A 22,063-nucleotide genomic window follows, 5' to 3' on the forward strand; every position below is an offset into this window, starting at 1 on the left:
TACTGAGCAACGGCAAGGTTCAAATGTTTCTTTATTTGAAGTGACTCACTGAGGTTTTCCGTCAAATGGAAAATTGATTTCGTCCTTTATTATTAAACATCACTTCAGTTGTTCAACTTATATGTATTGTTGTCATAAAAGCAAACTGCCATTACATTCAATATTTTAAGCAACAAATATATTACATGTCATAAGCGTGCAGTTCAAGCTGATACATCAACTGCTTCCTGCTACATCCTGAAAATGGCACACAAACCAAAAAATGGGGGAAAAAAATCCAGTAGGAAATAAATTTAGATGTATAATGGAGCTCTTTTAAATAATACAAGGTTTGAATTTACCAACAAATCAATTAAGGCTTGTTCATAAATTATATTGCTGAAATTTAATGATGGAATAAAATTTCTAACTACATTATGTACATTATTTTAATTTTTATGAAGGTTTTTAATCAAGGTTTATATTTACACTCTCAACAAACGTGACCTTGTTTGAATTCATTCAACCCTCTTCAGCTCAAATAAACAAAAAGATTATCAAGTTTGTTGGCTAGTACAACAGAGAGTTAGAGTTTTACACTGTACAGAATGGCACACACACAAATCAAATCCAAACGGCAGGATGTCCGTGAGGAATCCTCTTGTCGCAATCTGCCAGTGATGTCTTTCTTTTAAATAATTTACCTGGGATATATGGAAACATTCCAGAAATAGAGTTCAGAATGTACTGGGGGGTGGAAAAAGCATCGGCTGTCTTGACATAGCTACCCAAGAAGCCCTCCACATTCAATAACATAAAATATAACTAGCCCAAATTACAATACATCGAAACACTGGACATTTTGAATGATGTAAAACATGATGCAGTAACATCAGGGGCTGGTTCTGGTACAAAATTAATTGTACGGTTTTTAAGCAAAAAATGTCCCTTGCCATTGAAAAGAGAAGACTATAAATTAGCTAAGGTTAGCAAGGAGGAAGAAGGAAGAAAAGGTTTAAGATTCAGTATTCCTCTAGGAAACCAGCCCCAGAATCGGCACAGAGTTTGTTACCTTTACAAAGATAGGGGGTTAAGCAGTTTTTTTTACAATATTTTCTTTGTACAGTGAGCATGTGCTATAGCCTGTCCTTTGATTAGAAATCTCTCCATCTCGACTACAGTCAGGTGTAAACTCCAATCCATCAAAGTCTGCAAATGACATGCTTATCACTCCCATACAAAACATGAAAATTCTAATATATATTTATTTTGCTTTCAGAGCTGTGTAGGTGAAATTTTCTTTGTACACAAAATTTATCCAAGAGATACCGCCTCCCACTTAAACCTCCGTTTTAAAGCCACAGTTGTTTATACAAATAGCTTCTTCACATATACTGGAAAGGTAAACTACCATTCCAGGGCCTCTATTCACAAAGCATTTTTCATCGATATATCAAAAGAGGACTGAATGTCTAGATACTAAATGAGCTGAAGGTCCAGACCAAAGTTGGCAGGTCATTCTTGTGGCTGAGTGCGTTTTGTAGCACACTTTCACCACTAATACCCGCTTGATCTGTACAACACTGTCATCACTGTCTGCATGTTTACAAAGTGACCTACATTATAAAAATGAACTGAATTAATGTATGAAGACTTGAGTGGAGGTCTGTCTTCTGTTGTATAAAATGACAAATGCCCGAGTACGACCAGTAAATAAACAGTATAATATTAAAAAACATTGGCAAACTGAGAGTAGACATTGCTATAGTTTGATGATTCAACATTAAAGTCAGTAATTTTGAGGTTTCCAGGGATTTTAATCCTCTTCAAATTCCAGTGAGCTGCTGGAGTAACATGATGGCTTTTAGTAAGTGTGCTTTTAGGTTCACAAAAGAAATCATCTGTTGTGTATGTGTTTTGGATTTCCATTTTTTTCCCCCTCATGTTTTAAATCTGAAAGAATAACAGTAAGTTCTGAAAAACCACACTGACTTTTTAATGCTTTGGCCCGACTTACTCAATGTGTGATGAGAGGAAAGGCATCAAAAGGTAACTCTGCAAATCCTCTTGCCACATTGTAGGTAAGGTTTAATAGGGCCAAACATTCAAAAGGTTGGTATGTCCTTAAACATCTACTGAGAAAAAGAAAGTTGGTTTGGCTTTACGTCAAAAGCCCAAGAGCACTTTTCCATAACAGGTTTATGAATTATCAACAAATAAACTTCTAAAAAGTGGACTGTCTTTTAAAAGAGAATTGTTAAACTGGTTGTTCAGGAGCAACTATCAGCTACAAAGGCTTTGTGAATATGGCCCCTGCCCTTCTTTTACCACAGCTGCTGTCCAGATGAAAGAGAGCTGTGTCCCCTTGGTATTACACTTAGGTCAGGACTTTCTCACTGCGTCTGGTAGCCAGCCATGCTGAAATTGGCCAGGTTTGACATGACGGTACCAGGCGGGGCTGCAGCTTGGGCTGATGGAGATCCAAAGCCTCCCACCCAGGCTGGTGACTGGGACTGCCTGCAAAGATCATACAGATGCCCAGTTAGTGTAACTACGGTCTGAAATACCAACAGTGTTACAAAATAAATGAATGCTAAGCCAGAACCAGAAATGTTGGAGAGAGTGTGGAGAACTTGATGTTGATCACTCACATATTTTTTTGAAATGTCAGAAAATAACTGTTTTGGGAAACCGTATGTGAAGAGCTACAACAAATAATGGGTTATAAAATCCCTTTGAGCAGCAGTGTGCTTTATCTTTGTAATTTCTCTGAAGAGAATGTGGTGGCAAATGACGGATATATTTAAGCAAAAATACTGCTAGTGGCATGTAAAAAAGCCATAACAAGAAACTGGGAAAACAGGACCAAAAGACCAATGGTTGAAAATTACTGAGGAAATCTGCATAACGGAAAAGCTAACTCACAAACTGAGACTACAGGAAGCACAAATGGACAAAAAATGGACTAAGTGCACAGAATACAGGACTCAAAATGGCAACGTTGGAGGGGAACAAGGGGAAAATTCTGATTAACAGGACTGAAGGATGATGTAGATGCTCTGTTACTACCTAGACATTGTTCAGTTGTTTTGTTTGTTTTTCTTGATTTGTGTAAGTGTATAAAAATAAACAAAAACTTGAGTGAAAAAAATTAAATAAATGAATGCTGCCGCTATTGGAGGAGGAGATCTGTTTTTTTTTAATCTTAGATAAATCTAAAATAAAATTGAGTTTTAAAAGCATGATTCTTTTTTCTTTAAACAAAAAGCCACTCAAGTGACACTGTACCACATGAAAAAGCTGTAAAAACAGAAAGAACTGGTAGATTTTCAATTTCCCGATGGTCTGAAAACAACATATGTTTGATGCACAGTTCAGTCAGGGAAAATAACCAAAAATAAGCTTTAAATTGTTCCGTATGTCCCAATTAAAACATACCGGTTGCACTAGATGCTGAAAAAGAAACAAACATTTCGCATTTCTGAGTTCAACTGCAAAGCCGTAACTGACTCAGTTGCAACAAACAGTCACATGCAAAACAAAAACCTGTATTTTCAGGTGAACTGCAGCCTTTGTTTACACAGGGAGGAGACAACAGGAGACATTGAGAGAAAAATAAAACATTCATGATCCATAAAATAAATGCAGCATGGCTTAAAAAGGTATACAGAGGAGCAAGTTGTCAGATATATTCAGCATAGTGTGAAAATGTGCAATAGAAAATCCATAGCACATGGAGTGCCACTTTCCCTCAGTACTGGTAAACATCTGTGGGTACTTGGACTTTATTTTCTAAATTTTGTAAAACAAATAATGAAAGAGTTCTCTGTACTTTTAGTCATGGTTGTGCTGTTCCCATAAAGGTGTAGGACTTTATAATGTAGTGAAATATAAGCCCAAAATGTGGCACCAAGAAATTCTCAGAAACTGCTTCAAGTAGAGAGGGTTAAAGTTGGGCAGCAGACAAGTTAGCATCCATCAGGACTCAAACACTTCATGACAACAAATGTTCAACTGAGTGCAAACTATATAGTAAAACTCACTCTACTCCAAATCCTTGCTGGTTCCACGTCTGGCCATACATGCTGTAAGAGGGGACTTGCCACCCATTTGTCACATACTGCCCGTACTGCTGCTGCTGCTGCTGCTGTTGCTGTTGCTGCTGCTGTTGTGGATTCCCATAGACCTGGTTCCACTGGCCCCACTGATTGTACTCAACCTGAGTGACACCAACAGACAGAAAAAGTCAATAAATGTACAACTTTCCTGTTAGATCTCCAGTTTCTCCAGGTTTAATCTGGAGCAAATAATAACACTGCAACAAAACAACGCATCATTAAAAAAGAAATGTAATTCATCCTTTGGAAATGTACATTTTAATCTATTTTTTTCCAAAGTTTCATCAGCCACAGACCACCACATCTCCATTCTCCCTTCATTTCCTATCATCTCTTTACAGCATTTCAAATTAAAATACATATTTTAAAATCTTGTTACTTTTGTCATGTCAGTGGAGTTCTCTACCTGCTGTGGATTTTTTGCCATGTCAGGAGATTCTTTGCCCCAGAAGCACTTCACTATGTGTCCTTCAATGACTGTGCCATTTACTGAAACAATGGCATGGGCAGCACTGTCATGGGAGGAAAACCTTGTAAGGAGAACAGAAGATCACAGGTCAGAATCCAATCAAACAAAAGAGAAAATGCAGACTGTTTAAACTATGACATAGCTGAGCCTCCATAAAAACACTATGGTGAAGACAAACAACAGAGATGATCACTGACATCTAATGAGGTAGCTATCAACTGGCCTATAAGTGAGTCATGCAATGTGCTTGTGTTGACATCTAGAGGCCAAATGCTGTAATGGACACAGGAGCTACCTGATGAAAGAATATCCTTTCTCTGGAAAAACCCTGACTTCCATTATTTGACCAAATGGTGAGAAGGTCTGTCGCATTAGATGTTCTGAAGGAATCAAACAGAAACAAAGGTTAATGTAGTTAGTTCTTAGGCTATTTGAGGAAAGTGTATGATAACTAGCAAGGCTACTATTACAGTGTGACGACAGGGTGGAATAATGGTATCTTGAGAACGTGACACTTGCCTGATAGTCCTGACTGGATCCCTCCACAGTACACAGTGCAGTTCTGTGGACTGGACCGGGTCACAACGTCATCAAACCTCAGCTGCTTTGAACCATCTGAGACAGAAACAACAAGCAGCACATTCAAAAACTGATAACACTCACCTCATACATTATATTTGTGCAGTTAATCAAATCCAAGCCCAGCCAAATGATTTTATCCAAAATACCATCAAAAACATCGCATTTCTTCCGATCTGTAATTGAACAAGATAGGTCAGATGCTAAAAATACAAACTGGTCTGGGAAAATTGTGTCCATTAAGAGATACAAATTTCGGAACTGAGGCTTTATCCAGACTGCAGGCAAATTAGATTTGTCTCTAAAAATAGATCTTGATGGTGCACTGTTATTTCCAAGTGATCGGATCAGATTTTGGCATCCACACATCACCCAACTATCGGCACGGATTGTTGTGGTAACCTAAGAATCAGTAATGACATGGCTTTCTTTCTTTCTCCAAATCGTCTTGTGCCAGTAGATTCCTTCTAGTTTGGCCTGTATGTATTATTTCATCGTCTGTCCATGGATTGTTGTTCTCCATGTTGCCCTCCATAGCACTCCATCAGTAGTGCACAGATTCTGATAAGCAACTCTGCTTGCACACTGTGTACATGAAAAAAACATCTCAAAAATCCAACTTGAGGAGGCAGACCAATCAAACTAGACTGAACCTCAGGAAATCAAGTTGGAACCAAATATTGAACCTACTGCAAATGAGATTTGGAGCTGAACTGGGGGTAAAAACAACAACAACAACAAGAAAGCACTCCAAGTGCACCAAGGCTGTTCATTCCCCCACGTGGCATCATCAGAAATGCAGCATTTTTTTTTAGTTATTGATGATCAGAAGTCATGGCAGCATAGAATGTGGTCATCTAATATACACACGTGGACAAAATTGTTGGTACCCCTCAGTTAAAGAAGGAAAAACCCACAATTCTCACTGAAATCACTTGAAACTCACAAAAGTAACAATAAATAAAAATTTATTGAAAATTAAATAATCAAAAACAGCCATTACTTTTGAATTGTTGATTAACATAATTATTTAAAAAAACAAACTAATGAAACAGGCCTGGACAAAAATGATGGTACCTCTATAAAAGATTGAAAACTATTTGACCAGAGTGACATGATTAACTCAGGTGTGTCATTTAATTGACATCACAGGTGTTTCCAAACTCATAATCAGTCAGTCTGCCTATTTAAAGGGAGACAAGTAGTCACCCTGCTGTTTGGTGAAAAGGTGTGTACCACACTGAACATGGACAACAGAAAGCGAAGGAGAGAATTGTCCCAGGACATCCGAAAAAAAAATTATAGACAAACATCTTAAAGGTAAAGGCTATAAGACCATCTCTAAACAGCTTGAAGTTCCTGTGACAACAGTGGCTCATATTATTCAGAAATTCAAGACCCACGGGACAGTAGCCAACCTCCCTGGACGTGGCCGCAAGAGGAAAATTGATGACAAATTGAAGAGCCGGATCGTTGGAATTGTATCCAAAGAGCCCAGAGCAACCTCCAAAGAAATTAAAGGTGAACTCCAAGGCCAAGGTACATCAGTGTCAGATCGCACCATTCGTCGTTGTTTGAGCCAAAGTGGACTTCATGGGAGACGACCAAGGAGGACACCACTGCTGAAAAAAACTCATAAAAAAGCCAGACTGGAATTTGCAAAAATGCATGTTGACAAGCCACAAAGCTTCTGGGAGAATGTCCTTTGGACAGATGAGACCAAACTGGAGCTTTTTGGTAAGGCACATCAACTCTATGTTCATAGACTCAAAAACCAAGCATACGAAGAAAAGAACACTGTCCCTACGGTGAAACATGGAGGAGGCTCAGTAATGTTTTGGGGCTGCTTTGCTGCATCTGGCACAGGGTGTCTTGAAAGTGTGCAAGGTACGATGAAATCTGAAGACTATCAAGGCATTCTGGAGAGAAATGTGCTGCCTAGTGTCAGAAAGCTTGGTCTCAGTCGCAGGTCATGGGTCTTCCAACAGGACAACCATCCAAAACACACAGCCAAAAACACCCAAGAATGGCTGAGAGAAAAGCGTTGGACTATTCTAAAGTGGCCTTCTATGAGCCCAGATCTGAATCCCATTGAACATATGTGGAAGGAGCTGAAACATGCCATTTGGAGAAGACACCCATCAAACCTGAGACAACTGGAGCTGTTTGCTCATGAGGAGTGGGCCAAAATACCTGTTGACAGCTGCAGAACGCTCATTGACAAATACAGAAATCGTTTAATTGCAGTGATTGCCTCAAAAGGTTGTGCAACAAAATATTAAGTTATGGGTACCATCATTTTTGTCCAGCCCTATTTCATTAGTTTGTTTTTTTAAATAATTATGTTAATCAAAAATTCAAAAGTGATGGCTGATTTTGATTATTTAATTTTCAATAAATTTTTATTTATTGTTACTTTTGTGAGTTTCAAGTGATTTCAGTGAGAATTGTGGGTTTTTCCTTCTTTAACTGAGGGGTACCAACAATTTTGTCCACGTGTGTACGTAGATGTACCCACAAACAACGTGACGCTGTGCTGAGCACAGGCATGTGTTATTCATACGTACGTTATGTACGGATACCGAGTCACATGATCCAAATATGCAGCTGGCGGCAGGAACGGATGGGACTCGTAAACACCCCCACAATTTAATCAATTGTTCCTAGCATAATTTCTGACAGATAAGTCCCAATAAGTCCACAGCTCTCAATTTGGAGTAGTATTGCAATCATGTGATCACCAGCAGGCAGCTGATATAGTGTTCACTTGTTGTCATAGTTACAGCGACGCCGTACCGTTATCTGGGAATGATACAGAAATCTTTAATAAATTAGTGGATCCACACTATAAGACATATCACTGTCAAAATCTAATCACTTGGTCCTTGTGTCATTTCTGACCTTCCCTGAAAATTTCATTCAAATCCATTTGTCCGTTTTTGAGTAATTTGCTAACAGACAGACAGACAAATAGCAAACGTACGCCAATCGTGACATAACTCCACAGTGTGACTTGACAGAGTAAAAAGCCCATTTCATATCAGTTTGGATCTACCAGAAACAAATTTTGACTAGCAGCCTCAACAAGGACAATCTGATTGTCCTCGCTGAGAAAACTGTATGCTTCTGTTTCTTTTCTATTTAAATATTTGATGAAAGTGCTGCATAACTATCAATATAATCATATTTTGCAAATTTAAAGGCTACATTCTTCATCAATACTCACTGTCCTGAACACTCTTAGGAGCCGGAGGTTTACGTGTCGCCCAGTTAGTCCTGATTTGGCGTCCTCCGAGCCACTGTCCAGCCATGTTAATGATGGCATTCTCTGCATCCTACAAACCCAGATCAAACAGTTTCTATGACCCCTTTGAAACTGATGGCTCCGTTTACTTATTAGTGGTCATCATCATTTCTGAAAATATGCATTACGGTTTTTAAAAGTAATATTCAGTGGTGATGGCAAACAAGGAACTATGTCATGTTAGATGATTTTAGTTGTAACTATGTTTTCAACAAATACTTTTGTTTTAATTACTGGAAATGCATTGAAGTAGGATAGTAAACAGAAAATAGAAATAACCTTCAGTCTGTGTTCTTGCACTGGAGCCTTACCAGTTTGTTGTAGAAGGACACAAATCCATACCCCTTTGATTTGCCTGTCGTCATGTCCTTCACAACACGGGCATCCCTGGAGGGAAATGTGAAAAACACTTCAGTGCACTTGACAATGTAAATCTTCAAACTAAAAGGAGCCACGCAAACACACTGAACTGTGAATCCTCTACTCTGTCCTACATTAAGGCATTTTAGCTATCATGACCTTGTGCTGAGCACTTTCTCATAAAATAATTTCAAAGCAACACTTGAAAACAAAAATACAAGTACAAATACATGCAGCCTACAGTACTGACTTTAAATAATTTTAGATGTATTACTGGACCTTTGCCACTAGAGCACCACTCTTTGCTGAGTCCTCACAACAGTAGGCTACTGATTGAAATTCACAAAGGAACGGATATGGTTTACCATGCATTCTTAAAATCTGCTGCTGGTGCTCTATCTACAGATAGAAATATATAGAAAATATCAAAAGAGAAAAAAGGAATTAAAAGGCATACATGGCCTGTTAACAGATTTCTTTATTTTTCCTGGTCAATTCTTTACCACCAATATGGAGTATGGAGTTTGGGAAGCTGCAAATTTTGAGAAATTGACATTTTCAGAAAAATTTTGGAAGAGGATCATTGCACTACAAACAACACTATGAAAATCAAAATGAGACAATTTAAACACAGATTTAGAGGAACACAATAGGTATTGGAAGTCGTTAATCTATACTAGATCATGTTAATACATGGTATCTACAAATAAAGACATATGGAAAGAATGGAATAAATAGAGAAAAAAAATCTACATCTGAGTCTCCAGAGTGCACAGTTCCTTGCTGTTAGCCTTCAAGCTCCTGTCCAATCCTATGAGCATTTCTGTAAAATAACCAAAGTGCTATTACTTGACTGAGACCCACAGCTAAAAGCTGTTCAGGTTCATACACACAGCTTACATTTTGCTGACATACTGTGCAGTTTACTTACCACAACCTAAATGTGCATACAAAAGCAAGAACAGGCTAAAAGCTCACACTTTAGTCAGAAAAACAGAACGACAATACATAGACCACAAGTAAGTTCACTGGAGTGTTGTAAATAACAAAACAACTGTTAAAGATACCTTCCACTTCATTTAATAATATAAATTATGTTTCTCCATCATCAACTATGTTTACATGCATGAATAGAGAATATTCTGTACATCATACAAGTCTAACAAAGAACACTTGATGTATTTTTTATAGTGAAGCAAGAATCAATGTGCTTTCCTCAATACTAAATCTCTGAACATTTTGTCTAACACAAGAGAGAACTTGTGTTTTCACTCTTAGTGCTATTTTTTCCTAGTACACATTCAGAATAACACCTTGGTAAAATATTCTCATATGTGGTTGTCAAAAGAATGCTAATTTGCAGCACTTAACAATGAAGAATAGAAATGGCATCCATCTTCACAGATACTGTGTAAGTAGTACACGCTTCATTGTGTAATGCAAGTTTTTGTTTCCCTTTTAGAGCTTATGAGCCCATTTCTTCTCATTCATTCTCATATTCTACATACTTTGGACGCAGGGTCACTAAACATTTCATGCTTTTACTGTCAGTAGAAATGACAGAATATGAGGAGAGAGGGAGATAGAGAGAAAGGGAATGATACGCCGGAAATATCCCCAGTCAGACTAGAATCAGGGACCCTGCAGGTCACAGTTGCACCCTTAACCATTTGGACAACAGGTTGTCCCAGTGTTTTATGTGATATCTGAAGATTATACAAAGCTCATAAACTGTTGAGAAACAAAATCCTAAATTATGTCAACCCTTGAAGATCAATCAAAATAATCATTTTCACAGGTTATATAAACTTGAAAGTATGTAGTATATACAGTTAAGTCGGTACCCCAAGTTGTATGCATGTAAACATGGTCTTCTATGGCTGTGCATTCAAATTGCTGTACTCCACATGAATAAAATAAAATAAAAAAATTTTTGAACTGACAACTTACGAGATTTTCCCAAAGGTGCAAATGCAGCCTTGACATCCTCGGTGGAAATCTCGGGGTTCAAATCACCCACAAAAACATGGAAGTGATCTAGAATAAAACAAAAGACAAACATAGGAAAGAAACACTTCACTATTCTGTGGTAAACTCCAATAGCTACAGATTAAAAAATTATATCAATAGCTGGACACTTACTGGATGTGTCCTTCTTCTGGCTACTTGGAGTGGTGGCCCAATTTACTTTGACCTCCTGAAAACAGAGAATTCACAGCGCAATTAAGGAAGCAGAGAAATAGACGTTTTCTTCATAAGGAACAAGGATCACAAGGGAACTCAGACAACAAATGAACTGCCTAACCCTGTTTTTAATTTAAGAGCAGGCATATGTCCTACCTTTCCTAATATCTTCCGTCCGTTCATGGCTGCAAGAGCTGCAGCGGCATCTCTGTGCTCAAAAAACTCCACAAAGCAGTATGGGTCGTTGCTTGTGTGCTGCAAGAGACAAGGTCAGACACAACAGATCAAAAGGGTGACTCCACTATTTTCTGTGTGTGGCTGCAGCCCAAAGAAATTGCTTTTATCATTATGGTAATGTTTTTCCAACAGTGGAGGGGCATTAACAATTGATGGGTGATTTTGATGGGTTCCTTCATTTATTGGGGTGAAAAACATTTAGCCAAACCATAGTAGCTGCTTACCTCTGTTATCATTTTACAACTTCTGCAAGGCCCGATCTGAGTGAAGAGTTGCAGAATCAGAATTTCTGTTACATCCCTGGAGAGATTCCCCACATAACCTAGAGGGAACGAGGATGTTCAGTTCGTTTAAACAGTTTACTCTGGGTAACAACAGATATTGATACTGCTGAAAATGTAACGCAGCTCATTTCAAGTCTTACATATGGGTAACGATGATAAGTTCTGAATGTGACGTTATTTATATTAGCCTGTCTGACCTAATGTTAACGACCAACGTTATCGCGATTGACGTTTACGGATTACCAACTCATATGAAACAATAAATGTTTCTAAATCAACCTTAAGTTAAATAATCTGATATTGGTGAAGCACCTAAATGATCATGGTATCCGGCGCTATTTCGCCAGGTTTGGTTGAAAACAACGGGTAGCTAAGTTAGCCACCGGTTCACGACGTTACGATACGTGACGCCGCTGCCTAGATACCTAAATGCACTTACAGGGTTTTGGGATGGCTTTCGTCGTCCATAACCGCTGTTGACGGTCAACGGGTCAGGAAACGTTATTAATAGCTAGTTAGCTGACGTTAACTGACTATTTTGCGTGGTTAGCAAACAAAACTAGCTAACTAGCTTAGAAGCTAGCTAACCGGGCGCCAGGCAAAGCATACCGTCACGCTGCGAAGCCAGAGCGCGTGCATGCGTGTGAGGAGCCCCGGAGAGGTCAGCTGAGGTAACACAGGTACAGCCGTGAACGTTACACATTCATGAAAGAATGCTTGTTTCTCAACTTAATCGTTGGTTAATCGTTGGGCTACACAAGGCAAAACAGTAATCACATTTAGTGCTTATTTTTATTATGTTACGCTAAGGGATTTGCGTAAGAGACTTTTATTTTGGAGCGGAATGCCGGAGTTCGCCTGTTTTAATCACCGGCGCTGGACGGTTCGAGCGGTGACTCGAACCCATCGGCGACCTTTCTGGAATCTGAGCTCAGGTATTTGTGTAAGCGAAGGCTGCAGTGTGAATAATTAGTCATGTTTAATTAGTAATTCTGCCTCAGTAACTGTGTCATGTCCATTTCACACAAAAACGTAATTGGGTGTCACGTTTTTATTTTCTAGGGAGATCTTTTTTTTGAAGAACCATAGGGCATTAAACATAAACTAACATAAATAGGACACAAGAACCATAATTAAGTGTGAGTAAAAAACAAATTGCCAAATTTAAACTCAAAATTAATTGTTATGATAACCTACTCCTGGAAGTGTTCAAATTAAGAAAACTTTTATTTGTCCCCATCGGTGTGAGGCGGCTGAGACCTGGCAGCAATGATGAAGGTTTGTTTCCTGGTGTCCAGCTGTTCCAGGCTGTAGGTGTGGATGTGAGCCTTTTCCTCATGATGCTGCTCAGCTGAGAGTCCAACCTCCACACAAACACACAGCTGTTTGCTGACGCAGTGATGAGGTGTCTGCAGTTGTGACCATAGACTGTATATAAAGATCTATGGTTGTAATTGAACCTCATACAGGGGATGGTCTCTGAGTCCGAGCAGAGACGCTACACGCTCTCCTGACTCGTAGTCGAAGATGGTGATGTTTTTATCAGAGCAGCTGGTGGCCAAGAATGACCCTGATGGATCCATGTGAACCTTCAGCAGAGCTCCTTCATCGCTGGATGAACCCTCCAAACACTTCTTCAACTTCTCAGTTTCCACGTTGTACACTCTCATGTTCCTGCCCTGACAGCTGACGGCCACATGGGTTCTGGTCGAATCTGGTCATTCTCCAGGAGTCACCACTTGGTCTTCTGCACCACATAGTGTCTCCTGGAGAACTGCAAACTCTCCGACGTCTGCTCAGCTGTCTGGAAGTAGATGCTCTTGTCAGCTCCACAGCTCACCAGTGGAACCTCCGGACTCTCACCTATAAACTTCACAGCACTGATGGAGGCTGAGTGGTCATTAAAGCAGCCCCGGCCTCATCCACATACAGGATTCTCAGCAGGTCATTGCTGTGGAGGTCAGTCTGTCTGCTGTTCCACAGTCTGATGGTGCTATCAGATGCACAGGTGAGGACGTAGGTAGACAGGCCTCAGACGGAACCTGCAGCTTCGAGTAGAGCTGCTGTGGTACAGAGCAGAGTACGTCTTTAACGTCCCAAACATAAACGTTGTGGTTGCTGTGTACGCAGGTCAGCTGAAAGGAGGTGGAGTTTAAGGTCAGAGCCAACGTGCTGGGGAACTGCACACCTGGACTGGCAGGTAACGGGCTGCCCTCAGGTGTGATCGGCATCAAGTCCTCCTGTTGTCCTGAACGCTCGGCTGGACACTGTTGGAGGCAGTGATGGAAGCTTTCCTCCAGTCCCAAACACTGACAGTAATGTCGAGCTGGAAGCCCACAGAGACGATGTAGCAGCTGTTGGTGGAACACGAAAACGCAGGAAACTCCGTATTTTATGAGACTGAACTTCGGCCACCTGAGGCTCCATCCACCTCCCAAACCCTGACACAGGGCAGGTGACTTCTCTTCAGTGACAGGTGTTTCCCATCATGAGAGAAGGGTCCACACGCTGAAGGGCTTCCTGCGACAGACTGATGACCTGTCCAGGTGTCCACTGCCTTTGCCCCAAGTCAACTGGATAGACTCCAGCCCCGCGACCCTAATGAGGATTAAGCGGTGTATAGAGAATGGATGGATATTCGTTAATTTAAAAATTCCAATCAAAACAAGTGCTGTTGTTGGCTTCTTTTTTGATAAACAGTACTGGGGAAGTCATGGGAGTAATTTTCTTGTATTTCCCCTTTATTCCTTTTTAAAAACTGGATGTAATGCATTTGGGCAGGTGCTTTAATTTTGAAGTAATTATTCCTAGAAGTCTATATCTAGTCTTACTTACAGGTTTAGTTAGTTCCAGTGATGTCTTCACATCCATGAGAAGTCAGAGTGAGGTCAAAGCAGCTCGGGTGATGTGTTGTTACCAGATACATCGCTAAGTCCTCTTGTTCTCCATGTAGGGCATAAGCATTCTGTAAACATCATCATTGCATGAGAAATCAAATCCAATAATCATTTTTCAAATATGGTTTATCCCCGTATTAAGGATTGAACTGACTAATTGTGTCAATGTTGTCGGACAAACAATTGAACAACAGCTGACTTGAACTTTTATAGCACAAACACACACTGGAATTTGTTTTATTTGGCTACTTTCATTTAATTTGTATCGCCTACGTTGTGATACTGAAGGTATAAATAACCAAAAATATTATGTTTCTGGAGCTGGTATATCCCTCTGCAAACATCTGTTCAAAGTAATTTTTTGAAGGTGATGCACATAGTAATTACAAATAGAGAAGAAATGAATGGACTGTCAATCTTCTATTTTCTGGTGGCCTAAAAAAACTGTTTAGTTCAGTTCAGTTTTAATTACTCCAACAAGGAATGCGGCGGATTATGGAATGATCGGCATACGTTTGCCTGTGAATCTGTCTGTTTGTCTGTGCGCAACATTGCTCAAAATAGAATAATGGATTTGAATGAAATTTTCAGGGAAGATCAGAAATGACATGAGAACCAAGTAGTTACATTTTCGTAACGATGCAGCTTATAGTCTGGATCCACGGATTTGCTAAAGTTTTCTGTGTCACTGCAAAATAGTGATGTCACTGTAACTATGACAAGTAAATGCTACGCCAGCTACCTGCTAATGATCACATGATTGTGATCCTACTACAAATTGACCTCTGCAGTCTTATTGGGACTTATCCATCGGAAATTATACCACGACTAAATGCTTTTCTTGTTTGTTCAGTGCTAATTGACAGTCATTTCAGGACAGTTTACATGTCAAGGTTACAACCTTACAGGATTGTAATATAAACAGAAACCCAAGAAATCCAGCAGCTCACTACACTATAAAAAATGTTTGGACAACTTACAGTGAAAAACTGTCAAACCATGATGGTAAAAATCTGTAAACTCTAAAACAGCTTGATGGCATTTACATAACACTGAATCACCATAAATAGGTTAATGAGGAGAAAAATGTTTTTTAGATTTTTTTTCTCTTGAAAAAATACGTCCTGACTCCTGCACAGTTTTTAGTAGAAAAATGCTGTAATATGTACAACAATACTGTAATTTTTGCATTAATTTTTAAAAAGAATACAGTTTTTCCCAGTTAAATGTAGATATTGTTTACTGGTAATGGAACATGGTGCAATATTTATAACAAGTATCATGGCAATTTCTGCATTTATTACATGTAAAAAAATACAGTTTGTTACCGGTCAAATTGATGTACTTTTGAGTTAATAACGGACATATGCTTTAGTATTTGTCACAGCTTTAACTGCAATTTTGCTAAATACACTAACTGTTGTGCTGATAATGGAAACTGCTGTAATATTTATAATAAGTTACACAAACTTTATTTTATATGGGATTTTCATGTAAATGTAAAAAATTTTTAAAGGTTAAAACTTTTTTTACAGTAAAATATGGAATGAAGCACATTCTTTCACCCTAAAATCAACAATATCAATACATTTCTTTACCATAAATGTACAAATGTTTTACCGTTTTCACTTTATATAGGAAGAATCCTCCAGTAGAACCAGGCTCAAGGAGGGAGACCATCTGCCTCAACCAGCTGGGGTGAGGGAGAAGAGAACAGGAGAAACGCACAAATAAAATTAAAAATAGAAATCAGTTGTCCTAAAATGTAATATCCAGATTTAAAATTCCATGTGGTGGTCTGTGACAGTCGCCATGCAGCCTTGTGATGCAGAGTTTGATTTACTAGCGTTTCCTTCATAGTATGAGGCAGGATTGGAGTAGTTTTGAGTGATAAGGAGGATCTGTCATTAGAGGTGTCACTGTGCCCACACTGTATCACACCAACAGTTATGTAATTGTGTATGAAATCCTAGCAAAAACCCAGACTGAGTTCCCTTGGATAAGATATATTATGTGGGAGTCTCAGTACGTCTATTTGGAGGTGCTTTTGTTAAGGAAAAGCTTTGGGATTCCCTGGTGTAATCCACAGAAAAATGCTCTGAGTGGGACACAGATGGGTCACTGAGGCGGTCCAGGTGGTCGGCTGTACACAGGAGGGGAGCTAGAGAGGAGAACAGGACTGTGGGATTTTCCATAGTGGCGGAGGAAAAAAATGCTACGAAGTGGTAAAAACACAACGAAACGCCGAGCGGAGGGCTACTTAGAGTCAGTGTTTGGGGGTCTGCGACACAACAAGTTGGGAGCCCATGCCACCGCTTCCAGCGCTGTCCGCCCCCGACATTAACCCTGCTATTTCGAGAAACTTCCAGCCCACTTTTCCACGTCACTTGAAGGAATCTTTAAAGCGTCCGTCGCCTGTATAAAATGTCTCAGTACTCGACAACCTGCAACATGAACGGCATGAAGACACAGTCCCGATACTGACCATGGCAAGTAATGACAGCGAGCCGCTGCCCCTCGGCTGGGAGGTGAAGATCGACCCCCAGACTGGATGGCCCTTCTTCGTGGATCACAATAACCGCACGACAACCTGGAATGACCCGAGACACGACACGAAAAAGGTAAAAAAAAAAAAAAGAAGAAAAAAAGAGCGGCGGGATAAAGTTGGTGCGTTAGCGGCTACCACGGAGCTACAACTGACGGTTTTCGTGTCGAGCTGCGTCGGTTGTTTTTGCGCGTGTTGCTTTGGTTCGCTGTTAAAGCGGCAAAAGCGTTGTGCTCCATCACTGTTATATATTAATGTTGACTATAGGCCTGGCTGGGCACCGTCACCTCCCCCTCACAGACAGCTCATAAGCCCGTTATAACGGGTGATGTTCCCGTGTCATGATCTAACACTATTATTACTCGATGACTCACTCTGCAGCATGTAAAGCTTATCTAGCAGCACCTCCACTCCGTTAATTGCGTCTCTTTCACGGTGGCAAACACGGCCGCGTCCAGCTCATGTTAAACTTTTTCCCTTACATGGATTGAGGCTGGTCCGCTTCACTTTGGCCTGTGCTGGTGTTCAGTGGAAGACAAGAGGCGCTGGCTGCTGTATTAAAGCATGTTGGGAAAACATACAGGTCTGCAGAGAAAACCCGTGGGCTGGAGTGAGCTTCACAGCCTGCCAGCTGGTAATCTTTCCTCTCACAGAGACACCCTGTTGTCCAAAGTTAGTGTCCAGAGGAATCTGCTAGAAAGACACAGCTGTTGGAGGATAAAATTGGTGCAACGTTGCTGGCAGCGTGCGGTGTCCCATACAGAAATGGCAGAGGGCAAAGGGTCGTTCACTGCTATGTCATAACTTTTGGCTTCGGGGGGAAATGCCACTGGTTTACATATAAGTGCTTGTTCTGTGGGTATTTTCTCCGGATTTGTTTGTCGCGGTAAGAACTTTGATCACTGTTTAGTTATATCATTAACACCGTGCTGAACTGTGAGACCTGTTGCTTGTTCTGCTCCATAACTGTCACTGGCAGGTGTCTAATCACTTAGTACAGCAGGAGAAGAAGAATAAAAACAGAAATGAAGTACTTTCCTACGTTGGACAATGGAAATTTACCACATTATTCCTCTATGATGTGTTTTTCTACTCACATTTTCAATAAGGCCCCCACAAGGACATACTGTTAATTTGATTATTAGTATTATGCATACAGATGTATTCTGGCATTATTTATTTTTGAAAAGACTTTCACAAAGCACGTAAAAATATTTCACATCAGCTGTGTCTTCTTCTTGAACTGTCAGATGGCTTTGCAAAAGGAGTTTTCACTCTCTGCATGACATAATGACGATTAGCTAGCATGATGTTAGTTTAGAGGGTGTGTCGAACTGTTGTGCGTGAGATAAGCCAGGAAATTCAGCCAGGTGATGTCACTCCGATTGTAGAACAACACATCTAGTACAGAAACAGCAATTGTCTGACTGGGAATGTGCTGAAGTCTGTGTCGATCAGGAGTTATTTTCATTTATCAGACTCAAAGAGGTGATACTTTTGGCATCCCTCTGGGGAATGGGAAGTTTTGACCTCTAACCTTTGCAGTTATCTCAGAGCTGAGAGAACTTTACCATTAGAAAATACCTCAAGGTTTTGAATCTGTTCAGTTTCATGTGATAGTATGTCTGCAGTAAGCTTTAGCAGGCATGTTTAGCTGCACATATTTAGTTATACAGAGTTTTAGATTAAATGAAATGGAAGTACAACAATCATTTACAGATGAAAGTTATTTATATTATTCAGTGATAAGAAAAGGTTGGTTAAAACTATACTAAACTTGTTTATTTATAATTTACAGTTACCTGATGCTTAGGAATACTGATGTAAACCAAAATTTCAATATATAATATAACTGACTTCACTGAACTCACTAACAATGTCTGAACAATTCAAAGTTTTATTGTTTACGTTTTTAATAGTTTGCTAAATTCTGTAATATCAATAAAGATCTAACATTTGGCAGTTTAACATTTTAAATCTTGTCTATATATCATTGCTTATGTTTCAGGTCCGAGAAGTGTCAGCAAATGGACCCAACATACCACCAGAACCAAGTCCTCAGGAGCCACAGAAGACCTTTGTGAGGGAGATGAAGCACCCTATTCTTCGCCCGGGTTATGTTCCCATCCCAGTTTTCCATGAGGGTGCAGAACTGAGGCAGCAGCAGCATCCATGTTACTCCTACATCCAGCCGTCCACTGCACAGAATATCCGCACAGATGGGCGGACACCTTCCCCTACGCCAGGGCTCCACTGCAGGCCCAGGTCACCTTTACATGGGCCTTCAGACGGCTGCTCCACTGAGCCTGGAAAGGTGGGCTCACCTGTTTCACCAACACCAGAGGTAGGAATTGAGTTTATGTATACTTCTGAATTCTGTGTAATTTGTAAGCAAAAAGAATGACATTAGAAACAAATGACCAAGTGCAGAATTTTCGCAGTTTCACTCTGATCTTTATTTAAGGTTTATACTGCACCACATCACCAACCCCAAGGCCCAGCAGCACTGGTCTTCAGGCTGGTTACATCCCCATCCCAGTGATCCACGAGGGTGGAGGAGGCCAAACACAGGTTCAGTTAAATCCGTCAGTGTACTCTCAGCGCGTCCCCTACTCAGAACATCAGCAGCCCTTCCATCGCCTTCAGACAGATGAATGGCCTGGCTACTCTGCTGCAATGCAGCCTCCTCGAGAAAGGGCATCTCCAATATTGCTTCCCCAGCATCGTGACACAGCTTCTATTCACCTCCCGCCTCATATTAGAAGCCAGTCACCTATTATTACACAAGTGCTGGGAGAAAGACCACAGGTAGTTTTACTTGTGTGTGTTCTCACTTGAAGTGTTCTCTGTTTTGAAAAATGTTTGATTTCTTTGTCAGTGTGTGCTGACCTAGATTGTGACAGATCCTCATAACTTTTTTGTATTTTTTTTTTTTTTTTTTTACTTCTTAGGCTCCACAGCATGTCTTCACGAGAGATCCGCCCCAGAAAATGGAGCAGGAACAACAAAGCATGCAGCAGAAACCTGATAACCCACCACTCCTTCAGCCACTGCACACAGAAACTGACGTCCAAAAGCCTCAACAACCTCAACAGTTCCAACAGCCTCCACCTCAGCAGCATCAGCAGTTCCAGCCACCTCAACAGTTCCAGCAGGTTCCACCTCAGACATGTCCACAGCCTCAGCCACCGGAACAGTTAATGCAGTCACAACAACAGTTCCATCAACCCCAGAGACCAGAGCAACCACAACAACATGTTGCAGACATCACAGTTCAAATACCTCCAAAACCAGAAGTCCAGGACGTGACAGCTGCTCCCCCAGACGTCCCACCTGTAAAAATAGAGGCTGAACAGGCTCCTCAGTGCCCCGTCCATCCAGGCTTGACTAAAGTACAGCAGATAGTCGAACGAGTTGCTAAACTGGAGCAGGAGGTGAAATGTTTCAATGGCAAGAAGAATGATAAGAAATACTTGCTACTGGAGGAGCTGCTGACCAAAGAGCTCTTAGCACTGGACTCTGTTGACCCAGAGGGTCGTGCAGATGTACGGCAAGCGAGACGAGACGGAGTTCGGCGTGTTCAGACCATACTGGAAGAACTAGAGCAACTGGAGGAGCATCCAGCCAGGCCTGCCAGTGAGACAGCGATGGAGGGAGACAACGTGACACAGAAAGGAGAGCCCAGCATGATCTCCAAGGAGAATGTTGAGATGGCAAAGGAGATATCATAATGACTGCACACTGGATAATATAGAGGAGAGAAGGATTCCCTGCTGTATATTTGATAGTGAACAAGTCTGCTCTGGCTAACTCTCCTACTCCTCTAATTACAGCATTTGTGGAAGTTGCATGCATTGATTAACAGTGTTGGTATGTCCAGCCATTCAGCACATAACTGATGGTAGCTCAGTGCAATCATGTTTTTCAAGCCAATGTTGTTGCCTTCTGTGTTGTGCCAATGTCTTCATAATAAGACAGCTGTCATGATTAAGATGTTGACAACAATTGCAAGGCAAACTAAGGTTTGAATAAGAGGCCTTTATCAATAAATGGAAGAGAAGTACAAGTATTTTCTTATGAAATGTTACGTGTAGTTGCCTTTTGTCTGATCAAATATTGTAAGAAGCTTTTCTTAATCCAGTCAGCACATCCGTACACGAGTGCAAACATTCAGGCTTTAAAGCAGAACTCGCTGCAAAACTGAGTCAACAGAAAGGCATTTTCCCCTTTACCGCCACATGGCCATGTTGGAGCTGCTTTGTCACACAACACAGTGAATATGTTTATTAGATGCTGCTTTTTGGTGCATTACTGATTTTGCTGTCTTTGCACTTTGCCATCATTGAAATGTATCCTGCTGAAAATCAGCAGCACTTCATTTGAACTATATCAGTTAAACAAGTTTTGATTGACGTGTTTGAGTGTTTGTATGTGAATTGGTTTCCTTGTTATTTCAAAACATGATATCAGTATTTATATCATTCTAAAGTATTTTGGTACATTTATGAATGTCTAATGACAAACAGGGGATAGATGTGGGTCTTACTTTGAGATGTGAGACAATCGGCACTTGGTGCTAATTAGAAATCACAGTTTAAGATTGTCAGAATGTCATTATGTAACTACCAAAGCCACAATCTGTAATAACACACAAAACTGGCCTACAAGCCTTAAAAATGACAACTGTGAGAAAGTGGCCAATTCATACACACTTTAGTCTGTCAGTTAAAAGTGGTCAGATCAACTTTTATGGGTACACTAACGTTCTGTTTAATAATTTGCCACTCTAATATGATAGTTAGCCGTCTTTATGGTGGGGTCACTGCCTAACACGTTCACAAATTATAGATCGTGGCTGAATGTTTATCACAGTTGATTAGTAGCTGGCTGATGCATTGTTGAAAGAAGGTCACATTGGTATGGTTGAAAATAAAATGTATTTGACATGGATTTTGATTCATTCTTAGATGTTTTTGTACATTGCAGCATATTGGTACTTTTGTGTTCACAAAGAACCAAACTACTAGGTGGCATACAGGCTTTAACAGTGTTTATACAGTATGCCCAATACTGAACTCAAGGTCTACCATGTTTATGTCCTGCCAAA

General features: G+C 40.3%; 2 protein-coding genes and 1 long non-coding RNA gene across 5 annotated transcripts; 1 reads left to right on the forward strand and 2 right to left on the reverse strand.

Annotated features, from left to right (window-relative positions):
• Positions 1 to 14: 14 nt before the first annotated feature.
• tial1 (TIA1 cytotoxic granule-associated RNA binding protein-like 1) lies at positions 15 to 12,117 on the reverse strand. Of its 3 annotated transcripts, none has more exons than XM_051959791.1 (12): positions 11,951 to 12,117; positions 11,455 to 11,548; positions 11,150 to 11,248; positions 10,952 to 11,006; positions 10,756 to 10,846; positions 8,761 to 8,836; positions 8,372 to 8,480; positions 5,086 to 5,181; positions 4,862 to 4,946; positions 4,504 to 4,627; positions 4,023 to 4,198; positions 15 to 2,496 (listed from the first exon to the last, which is right to left on the reverse strand). In XM_051959791.1, exons 1-12 carry the CDS (start codon positions 11,980 to 11,982, stop codon positions 2,373 to 2,375), a joined length of 1,161 nt encoding a protein of 386 aa, XP_051815751.1. In that variant the 5' UTR covers positions 11,983 to 12,117; the 3' UTR covers positions 15 to 2,372. The 3 variants fall into 3 exon arrangements, with proteins under 3 accessions (XP_051815751.1, XP_022051998.2, XP_051815750.1); XM_022196306.2 differs by lacking the exon at positions 11,951 to 12,117 and adding an exon at positions 9,267 to 9,341 and having other exon boundaries at positions 9,563 to 10,846; XM_051959790.1 differs by lacking the exon at positions 11,951 to 12,117 and having other exon boundaries at positions 9,563 to 10,846.
• A 1,978-nt stretch (positions 12,118 to 14,095) lies between these two features.
• LOC127537571 (uncharacterized) lies at positions 14,096 to 17,021 on the reverse strand. Its single transcript, XR_007947291.1, has 3 exons — positions 16,897 to 17,021; positions 16,032 to 16,104; positions 14,096 to 14,479 (listed from the first exon to the last, which is right to left on the reverse strand). It is a non-coding gene; the product is annotated as an uncharacterized LOC127537571 (long non-coding RNA).
• Positions 16,289 to 21,906, forward strand: bag3 (BCL2 associated athanogene 3). Its single transcript, XM_022196299.2, is given in 6 exon segments — positions 16,289 to 16,881; positions 16,884 to 17,032; positions 18,965 to 19,300; positions 19,421 to 19,445; positions 19,448 to 19,764; positions 19,908 to 21,906. Coding segments are annotated over 6 exon segments (1,653 nt in total). The 5' UTR covers positions 16,289 to 16,835; the 3' UTR covers positions 20,688 to 21,906.
• The last annotated feature ends 157 nt before the right edge of the window (positions 21,907 to 22,063 follow it).

This window comes from Acanthochromis polyacanthus, chromosome 15, assembly GCF_021347895.1.
Source record: "Acanthochromis polyacanthus isolate Apoly-LR-REF ecotype Palm Island chromosome 15, KAUST_Apoly_ChrSc, whole genome shotgun sequence".
Taxonomy (NCBI): Eukaryota; Metazoa; Chordata; class Actinopteri; family Pomacentridae; genus Acanthochromis; species Acanthochromis polyacanthus.

Excerpts from the sequence above, each read along its gene's own strand:
- tial1 (XM_051959791.1), bottom strand. The coding sequence starts at position 11,982 with ATGGACGACGAAAGCCATCCCAAAACCCTGTA. Across the intron at positions 11,007-11,149 it reads GACGGAAGATATTAGGAAAG|GAGGTCAAAGTAAATTGGGC; the intron begins GTAGGACATATG and ends CTCTGTTTTCAG. Across the intron at positions 4,199-4,503 it reads TGGCAAAAAATCCACAGCAG|GTTGAGTACAATCAGTGGGG; the intron begins GTAGAGAACTCC and ends GGTGTCACTCAG.